The sequence below is a fragment of the Abramis brama genome, assembly GCF_963993115.1.
Source record: "Abramis brama genome assembly, chromosome: 3".
Lineage (NCBI taxonomy): Eukaryota > Metazoa > Chordata > Actinopteri > Cypriniformes > Leuciscidae > Abramis > Abramis brama.
Window position 1 is genome coordinate 23413525 of NC_139965.1, and position 10377 is coordinate 23423901.

The 10377-nt window shown below is 39.2% G+C and overlaps 1 protein-coding gene across 5 annotated transcripts in view; it reads left to right on the forward strand.

Annotated features, from left to right (window-relative positions):
• cyp2r1 (cytochrome P450, family 2, subfamily R, polypeptide 1) overlaps nucleotides 1-7585 on the forward strand; it is a 119349-nt gene extending 111764 nt beyond the window's left edge. For 2 of the 5 annotated variants that reach the window (XM_084107835.1, XM_084107834.1), the window contains exons 3-7: nucleotides 3498-3626; nucleotides 4550-4691; nucleotides 5504-6133; nucleotides 6220-6546; nucleotides 6635-7585. In XM_084107835.1, the coding sequence (XP_083963961.1) occupies nucleotides 3597-3626; nucleotides 4550-4691; nucleotides 5504-6133; nucleotides 6220-6546; nucleotides 6635-6816 (1311 nt within the window). In that variant the 5' untranslated portion in view covers nucleotides 3498-3596 and the 3' untranslated portion in view covers nucleotides 6817-7585. Of the gene's footprint in view, nucleotides 1-2203; nucleotides 2341-3253; nucleotides 3627-4549; nucleotides 4692-5503; nucleotides 6134-6219; nucleotides 6547-6634 lie in introns of those variants that run through there. The other 3 variants (XM_084107833.1, XM_084107832.1, XM_084107836.1) reach the window with 3 other exon arrangements.
• Nucleotides 7586-10377: the final 2792 nt, after the last annotated feature.

Below are 10377 nucleotides of genomic sequence, written 5' to 3' on the forward strand. Positions count from 1 at the left end.
GATGAGCCTTTTAGTGTTATCGAACCCAAAGCTGCGCCAATGACGGAATCAGTAAATCTGGGCAATGTGACAGGACCACGGACCCATGCTATGGACGCAAACTACACTTGCACGCGTGATGAACTCCAGCCTAATGAAGGGTCATTTCCGCTAGAGGAACACTTTGCTGAGACGTACCACGTCCATAGTTCAGTGAGTAAGCAAACAAAGTCGAGAGTTTTCCTTTCCTGCATGAAACTTTGGAGTCAATACTGTAACCTTTTCAAATTTGGTCATGCTTTCATCACTCACTCCAGCCAGCCTTCTGTAAGTTATTTCAGAAGACAGATAATCATTTTGTTCTGAAGCAGACTATGTTTGCTCATGGGCTGCATCTGCCTATGCACCTACGTATGTGAGACATCCTTCAGAGTTCATTTGAGGAACGGCATCAGTTTCGTACGGTAGCTGTTATCATGGTGCAGGAGACGTCCGACACAGCTTGTTTGATCTGCGTGGCTGTTTAAACACCTGCAGACGGAACGGAGCAGGGATTAAGTGTGATTTGTAATGACTCTGAGAGGAAAACTAAACACAATCCATAACCCTCTCTGAGACAATGAGTAGCACTAAATGGTCAGTGAGGAGCCAGCACAGTTCATCCTTAGACATTAAGGAAATGAGATTTAATCACTGAGTGTTGCTTATCAATCAACCCTCCTTAGCGAGTTAGAGTTCATCATAATCTCGTCTGTGTGCTTTATTAATCACGCACCATCCTTTTATTTAGGCTACATTAACAACCAATGGCATCATCTGATTGGGATTGGCACGGTACCAAGTCACCAAGGACTAACAAAAATAATGACTGAGACACCTCTGATGGGTATTACCTGCGCCCATTCAAAACTGATTACTGTATGTGCAACACTACAAAAAAAATGCAATATACAGGAAACAGCTATTTGTGGAATCTGAAACTAATTACGTTTTTAGCCTTGTCTTTTGCTAAAATCACAGCAAAGGATTTATTTTCATAATATGCCGTTGCTCCACTGAGGCCTCAAATTCCTTTTATTGATTCATTTATGTTGACTGACTTTTCCCTCAGCTATACCAAATCCATAATTAGAAGTGTTTCTTATGGGAGGATATATTGAATGTTCTAGATGTCCTCATTATATATCACAAACACTGCAGTCTTTGAACAGAATCCCCTGAGACCTGCTGTGGATGTATCTATCAATACCGATGGAAGGGCTCAAACTTCATAGATAATAAGGCCCAAAGACACTATGTAATAGAGCATCAACAATGTGGAAAAATCACATTTCTACTGAGAAAACAAGGAGGATTTATGATCAAATTAGTAGCTTGCTATAGTTAACATGCTGATACTTCATTCACTTATCCTTTAAAAGTATAAAAACATGCAGAGGTTGGTATGATTCCTGTGCTGTGGAAAGACATATGCTTTGTTTTCTTTTCAAACCTATTATTTTCTCAAGACAGCATTTCCCACTATACACAGTTTATAAATACAAGCTCATGCAATTTTTATAGGCTGCAATTAAGATAAAAGGGTTATGCCATTCTGCAGGCAGTACTAGCTTTTTTACGAGGCACTGTTTATTGATAACATATAAGACTATTTATTAATTTATTTGTTCATTTTATTTTTTGTTAATTTATTTGGTGATTGTTGTGCACAATTTGAAATGGAAATGTTTTGTACTGTCTTGAATTCAACTGTTGGTTCTAAAAAAAAGAAGCAATTAATATGAAAGCAATTTCCTAATTAAATATGAGTAATAGCCTACATTACAATAGTTATGATGACAAACTGAGTTTTAAATATTAAAGATTCTGCAGTGCGTAGCCCCTGATAATATTATTTAGGCTAACCCTTTACATGCTTTTTGAATGTGTGCAGTGGTGCAGAAGCATAATGCTTTTGTTTAAATAATACACTAACATCACCATACGGGTAATAAAAACGATCACAATTCATATGTGTTCTGATTAATTAAACTGGGTGCTTTTGTATACGCCTATGGTAACTTGATAAACGTGCTGCGTACTTGCAGGTCTTACTTAAAATAGCAGGAAAAAATGCTGACATGAGGGTAACGTTAGTTTCAAACCATAAGGTCAAAGTTTGTACAAATCCTACAGTGCAAACGTGTCTGACCCGAAAACTGTTTTTACTTGGTTCGCAAAGCACACTGTCTGTTTCTCTCACTTGTCATGAAAAAAGCAAAAAGTATTCTGGGCCAGGCTGACCTTTTTAATTTATTTTAAAACGATCGTAAATTTTTAACTCTATGTCTAATTCTTCGGAACTTCAGCCAAACTCATATGGTAAGTGACTCAAAGAATTTAAAGTAGGCATAGTGATATTTCGTTCGTGAACGAATTAGTGTTTTTGAATAGGCCTAAATAATTCACTTTAGGCTACCTTCTAACTGACTCATATTTTGCGCTCACTTCAAATCTCTGACTCTGCCTTTTGAAATATTAAGTGACTGGTTTCCTGTCTTCAAAGTTTATAACGACAAACAACTTGACCGTTGACTTTGTCAAAGCATTAGCAGACTGACATGACTCACTGTAGCACCGTACGAGCAAATAGAATTCGAGTGCGAGCTGTGAAGGAGCATCTCATTGGTAGGAAGGAACTACTAAACGGACACATTGATGAGTCGATGTAGCCTACTTTTTACACTGTTGCCACGGATAGTTTTAGCAGTCCGCAAAGTAGGAAAAAGATAGACATGTGTTGTAGTTTGTGGGAACATCTCTTGATGCTAAACACCCTTTCTTCATTTTTAAGTAGACTTGTAGGCAAAAACTTTCCGTCGTCTGCTGTTTAATGAATCGATTCAGGAAATGGTTAACTTATTATTACATACAAACATACTCTCGCCTGTCACAACCTACGATGTAACCGCAAAAAGGGGCACTGAATGAATAAATGAACGAGTCTTTTTTTAATGAACAGATTCAGAAGATTCGATGAATTAGTCACTAGTTCAAAGAAGAGAAGGGGTTTCCACTGCAAAGTCCTTTTTTGGTTTACATGGGTGGGCGTGGCCATTTATATGTTGCAAGTTTCTCCAATACAAAGAAACCCCCGCTTGGAAACGTACTTGTGAACATCTGCCCTAATGAAAAGAAATGTGTCTGAATTCTCGCCAATCAATAGTTCTGACCACCGTTTAATCAAACACAATGCAAGTTAATCCAAAGCGCTCTTTCCGCCAGCCAATCTTAGCCTTTAAGAGGCGGGGGATATAGAGCAACATGTGCAAGATGATCTCCTAATACACGGTCTGACAGAGAACGGAGCTCCAGAAACTTTTCAGAAAGCACAGATTATCCCAAAGTGTTTAAGTAGCCTATCTAAAATGGTATCGATTAAACGGTTGACATTTCTGCTCTCTGTGTCTTGGGAGCAAACGCTCATTTGTTTGGGCAGTTTGTTCATTACAATCTTCATTTTGCTGGTGATTTGCCAGCTCGTAAAGCAGCGGAGACCCCGAGGGTTTCCCCCTGGACCGACACCTTTACCCCTGATAGGGAATATTCTGTCCCTGGCCACCGAGCCTCACGTCTACATGAAGAGGCAGAGTGAAATCCACGGACAGGTACGGATGACACTTACTCTCAGTCCTCAATTTTTCTCATTTAGGCTACTTGCACATGTTCAAGTAACATACTGTAGACTTGTCAAATTGGCTGCTTTTAACGCTAATATTTTTTTGTTGTCACTTGTATGGATTTTCTTTTTAAAAAGTTATTTTAAGCCACTAAATAATAATAATTATGCATAATATTGTAATGCATCTTACTGTCTTGTAATCAATGTAACTGTCTACAATGGAAGCGTCCCTTGCGGCGCGTCGCCATGCGCCTTGAGTTTCTTCTTTTGACGCGCGCTGCAGAGCTACTCCTCTAGCCATAATAATATATATTTATTATTATTATGTTATTAATACTAAATTATTAATTTCTTCTTATTATTATTATTTAATAATAAATAATTATGGTCCCACTTTATATTAGGTGTCTAGGCTACTATTGTAAAAAATAATAAATGTTTTGTGCAATGTTGGATACTTATTGTGGCAAAAAAAAAAAAAAAAAAACTGTAATTGCAGAGATTAATGAGATGCAGTTGCATGCAGGCATTTTTATTATTATCATTATAATTATTATATTATTATTTCGACAGTTATTCACTCATTTTACTGTTGCTGATGTCCCTCGTTGAGCTCACAGATGATTGGTCCGTGTTAGTGAATTGGAGCGTTCTAGTCTTGACGCGCCGCGTCGCGAGAAGTGTATTTGAAAGGAACAAAAGAGTGTTGCATTTAGCGTTGCATTTTTGGCAGAGCGCTAAAGCACTCAGTTTTGTATAATGGCCAAGACATGCTGAGTCAGCATCCCTAATTCGTTTTCTTCACCGTATCCACGAGGGTGAATGTAGTCCTCTAATTATACTCCGTTCATTAGTAGAAACATGTTTGGCACTGGACTGGATTAATGAATATTGCCCTTTATTATCCAGATTTTCAGTCTAGACCTGGGAGGAATCTCGACTGTTATTCTAAATGGTTATGATGCCATTAAAGAATGCCTGTATCATCAAAGTGAGGTTTTTGCAGACCGCCCATCCCTCCCTTTATTTCAAAAGATGACAAAAATGGGAGGTAAGTGGTTTCTTATAGAATCATTTATTTTAGAATGTTTTCCTAGAATAAAACACTGCTGAAAAATCTAGATAGTTAAAGACTAATAAAAATTCCCAAAGTGAAAATTATGACGAAAGACGACATTATGTATTCCCCCTCATGTCCTTCTAAACTTGTAAGCAGTTCCTTTTTTTTTTCAATGTTAGAAACAAAAGGAGATTAAAATCATCATACACTATAAACTTTTACAGTATACTCATGCACTGTACTCCAAGTCTTCTGAAGCCACAGGATTGCTTTGTGTGAGAAACAGACCGAAACAAGTCATTAATCACTGACACTTTATGATAACAAGCTGCAGTAGAGTTCATACATTTTTATCTGTGCAGCTGTCATGGGACTTCAGAATAAAGCATATATTATGGACTAGTTTAATTGTGTGTTTTTTTCCTTTGTCCATAACAGTCATGGTCACTATGAAATGTCTGGGAAAGAAAAAAAAATCTCCAATTGTTTCATACAGAAAATATAAGGGAAGTTAATGAAACGATTTTTCATTTTTAGTGAAGCACTCTTTCAAATATTTGGGTGATTCAGAGAAAACGCTCTGGCACGGTTATGTATGTCAGAGTTGGGGCAATAACTAGAGAAGAGAGGACAGTCACACATGAGGTTATCACATAATCAGTATTGCAATTCTTGTAAACTGTGTTTAACCCACAAGACTGCTGTTTGACTAATAATCTCTGGTTAAACACACAGAAAGTTTATCAGATGAACTTTCTTTGTTTCCATTTTTAAGCCAACCGCATTGTTTATTCTCCGTCTAGGACTTCTGAACTGCAAATATGGTCGAGGCTGGATTGAACACCACAAACTGGCCGTGAACTGCTTCCGCTACTTTGGCAGTGGTCAGCGAATGTTTGAGAGGATTTCTGAGGAGTGTGTGTTTTTTCTGGATGCCATTGACCAGCACCAGGGGAAGCCCTTTAACACTAAGCATCTCGTCACCAATGCCGTCTCCAACATCACCAACCTCATTATCTTCGGCCAGCGTTTCACCTACGACGACGGTGATTTTCAGCACATGATTGAGATCTTCAGTGAGAATGTGGAGCTGGCTGCCAGTGGCTGGGCTTTCTTGTACAACGCCTTCCCATGGATGGAGTACGTGCCATTCGGGAAGCATCAAAAGCTGTTTCGCAATGCCAAAAAGGTGTACAACTTCCTTCTGCAAATCATCAATCGCTTCTCACAGGGCAGGATTCCGCAGTCGCCGCAACATTACATTGATGCCTACTTGGACGAAATGGAACAGAGCACCACCGATAAAGCGACATCTTTTTCTCAAGATAATCTCATTTTCTCTGTTGGAGAACTCATCATCGCAGGCACAGAGACCACCACAAATTGCCTGCGCTGGGCTATGCTCTACATGGCTCTATATCCCAGGATACAAGGTCGGTGCCCGGTGCCCACGAAGCAGTTCTCGTTTACAACATTTTAATGTCGTTGCACTAATGACATTATGTTTTTTTCTGTGCAGAAAAGGTCCAAATGGAGATCGATTGCGTCCTGAACGGCAGACCACCTGCTCTTGAAGACAAGCAGAGGATGCCATATGTGGAGGCAGTGCTGCATGAAGTCTTGCGCCTTTGCAATATCGTCCCACTGGGCATCTTCCGCGCTACATCTCAAGATGCAGTGGTGCGTGGCTATACTATCCCCAAGGGCACCATGGTCATCACTAACTTGTACTCAGTGCACTTTGATGAGAAGTACTGGAGCGACCCATCCATCTTCTGCCCAGAGCGCTTCCTTGACCGTAATGGCAAATTTGTCCGGCATGAAGCATTTCTCCCCTTCTCAATAGGTAAACTGCAAATATTTAGGAAATCAGTAAATCTAAAAGCTTGTTACGTTATTCTTCATTCTTACGTATCCATTTTGATGGTCTTTAGGTAAGCGGCACTGTCTGGGAGAGCAGTTGGCCAGGCTGGAGATGTTCTTATTCTTCACCACATTGCTCCAGAGGTTCAACCTTCAGTTCCCCAAAGGCTTTATTCCAAATCTCTCTCCAAAACTGGGCATGACCCTTCAGCCTCGGCCATACGCCATATGTGCCATCAGGAGACAGCAGTAAAACTTCCCCCGTGAGCTCTAGAACACAAGCACTCACCTCAGGGGATGCTTCCAAGAAACGCAAATGTTAGAGCAGTTCCCCATCTTAAATTCCATCAGGTTTTTCAATGGGGAATATTGACCTCTGATATTGACTTGTTAAATTCTCTGAACGTGTCCTTTAAAGTTTCAAAGAAACCAGCCTGAGAGTGATAAGAGTACTGTTACAGAACACATGGCGTGGAGAGCAAAGAATGAGCACATGTGTGTTACCAAATGAGTACGTATATGAGGGTATCAAGATATAGTGTAGCTTGTATCTTTGATAGCTTCGAAAAAGTGTACTGTGTAACCAACCGAACATTGTGCTTGTTAATATGAGAAGAGCTATTGTGTCAATGATTGACAGGGTTTACCTCTATAATGGTTTAGAGGTCTGTCTTTTTCAGCATTCCTTGAACCATTTCTGGAGTTGGGTAAGTGAGAGGAGAACAGCTGCCTTTCCCAGAAAGTGACTCCTGACTCCTGTTGGTTTAATGCCAAATAACAGTTCTGCAATAATAACGGCCCTGTCCCTAGTTTATCTCAGTGGAAAGAGATTATCAAGAAACTTGAGCTGCAATATAAGAGGAAAAAATGGTGCTAGTGAAAAGCTGACTCCAATATACATTTTATAGTACAAGATCATTTTTGATTTTACCTCACATTTTAACTAGTTTTTGTGATTATGATAAAAATGAAATGAAACAAAACCTTATAAACTTGTATAAATAAACACAAAATTAACCTTTGTTACGCGAGTTGTGTTTTAATGCTGATCCTAAGCTTTTTTTTTTTTCTGCCTGCGGCCTCTCTTTCAACTGTGCTGCAATTTTCTGAAGCCAAGTTATACACCATATAAACCAAGCTGAAATGTCTCTTGTAGTTCTGTGAATTTATAAATCTAGCACACTTCAAAAATGAATGGTTTTCAATGGCAGTTCCGTACGGAGCCCCTAAAGGGACGTGGTTGGTGGAAATTTTTTTAGGTTGGGAGATTTAAAAAAAAAAATCTTTTGCGTTCCCTCGCAAAACTTTTGCGTTCCCCCGAGAAACTTTGCGTTCCCTCGCAAAGTTATGAAAACGCTCCATTAACGTACGGAGCTCTGAAACACTGCCAGCGGGACATTACAACAGGAAGTGTCTGTCCGAGCTCAAAACAGGTTTTGCGTGGGAACGCAAAAGTTTTGCGTGGGAACGCAATATATATATATTTTTAAAAAAATCTCCCATCCTAAAAAAAATTCCACCACCACGTCCCTTTAGGGGCTCCGTAGTTCCGAACTATCTTCACTATGACAGTAGTGTTTGTTAATTGTGAGCCTACAGTATGCAATACATGTAGCCTAGCTTTTTTGTGGGCGTGTATATATATGTATATGTATATATATATATATATATTTTTTTTTTTTTTTCATGCAGTGCCTTTCGAATCCCCATGTTGTCACAGTAAAAACATTTACAGGCCAAATAATCTTTCCAGTCTGTGTTATTACTTACACAAACTGCACAGGACCGGAAATTCAATTAAAAACTGAGAGTGACGGGTAGGGGCAGCGCTGCTATGGGTAAGCTGTCACAGTGATTCTGTCATCTGAAGAGATAAGGCTGGCCTTTCATACGACCTACACTTGGGGACTCATCATCCGCTGACTGTCATCTTACAGGCAGTTCCTCCCATCAGAACACTTGGGCTTTCATCTGAGCACTAAAGAAATAAGCAGCAACCTGCAGCTAGACGATGCTCAGTAGCACACACAGATAATGTCAAAACATGTTGCGTCATTGAGATAATAGTGAAGGGCGAAGACACTTTGCTTGTGTCTGGACTCCTCTTAATAGGTGAAAGGTCATGTTCAATGCTTGGTCATTCACTGTGGTGGTGTGATTAAAACACTTTATTTGTACCTGGATAATGTGGTTTGCAAACGTTTTATGATTTTAGTATTAATGAGACCAGGGGTTTTCAAACATTTTGATGAAAAGGGCCCCCAAATATTTTGATCATCATATTTTCCATGTATACAAAAAACACTGAGGAAAATATCATGTGACGTCATAAAAACAAGTAAATACTTTCCGGATCTTTTTTTATTTTATTAACAGCACTACTTTTTTTGGTAGTTTTGTGGATAATATAATTTATACATATAATATTCAAAAGCTTAGGGTCCGTTTTTTTGTGTGTGTGTGAAAGAAATGAATCCTTCAGGAAGGATGCATTAAATTGATCAAAAGTGACAGTAAAGACATTTATAATGTCACAAAATATTTCAATTTCAAATAAATGCTGATCTTTATTGAACTTTCTATTCATCAAAGAATCCTGAAAAAAAAAAAATTATATATATATAATATAATATATAAAGGTAAGTGGTGAGAAATATTTCTTGAGCACCAAATCAGCATATTAAAATGATTTTTGAAGTATCATGTGACACTGGAGACTAGAGTAATCGTTGCTGAAAAACATTATATATTGTAATGTTTCACATTATTACGGATTTTACTGTATATTTGATAAAATTAATGCAGCCTTGGTGAGCACAACTCTTAAAAATGACACTTAAAAATTAGTGCTGTCAATAAATTTCATTGATATCTTCAGTGCACATATTAACTTTGGTAGCCCTAAAATACATTTTGTGAGTACTTTTTTTCTTGTTTTTGCAAGCCTTTAAGCTCCCTGGACCCTAGTTTGAAAACCCCTGACTTAAAGCAATCAAGTACACATCCGCTCCCATGCATAAACAAAACAAACAAAACAAAAAAATATGACACAGACAGACAGAAATCAATTGAGAGTAGAACTATTGTTCAGGGATGGTGCTTTTATGACAGCTATAAATAATAACAAAAAAGTCAATTCTCCCCCACAACCCTGAAAAGGCTGAATGGTTAAATCGGACATTGCTATCTAAATGCTACATATAAAAGTAAATGCCATCATAAAGGTACTGATGACAGGAACGTCGGAGGTTACTGTGTTGCGACGAATGCCCCACAGTGAGATACCACAGTCCGCTTTGACGGTCGAGCAAGTGGTCAACACGAGGGGATGGTGGTGCTGTGACGCTCTGATCTGCTGGGGGGGGTGGTTGTTGGGTGGTACAAACTGAGCCACTTTTAAGTCCCAGATCGAAGAAATTATGAACACACAGTCGAGAGAGAGAGAGAGACACAGAGACACAGAGAGAGAGAGAGAGAGAGAGAGAGAGAGAGAGAGAGAGAGAGAGAGAGAGAGAGAGAGAGAGAGAGAGAGAGAGAGAGAGAGAGAGACAGAACCACAAGCTGCTTTGGGTGCGCACAAGCCCCCAACACAGAACACACCCTGAGCACAGGCCAAAAAAAGTGACTAATGAACAAACCCACAAGTGGAGACAGAGACATTTAGGCATCCGGCATCGCTGATACAAACTCGGCGAGCTTTGGAAATAAGGGGCGTTCGGCAAAGAGTGGTTATGGGCAGGAACAAAAGACAGTGCACCCAAAATAAACAACTAACAAACTGAAAAACACAACACCCAAACACATCCACATCTGT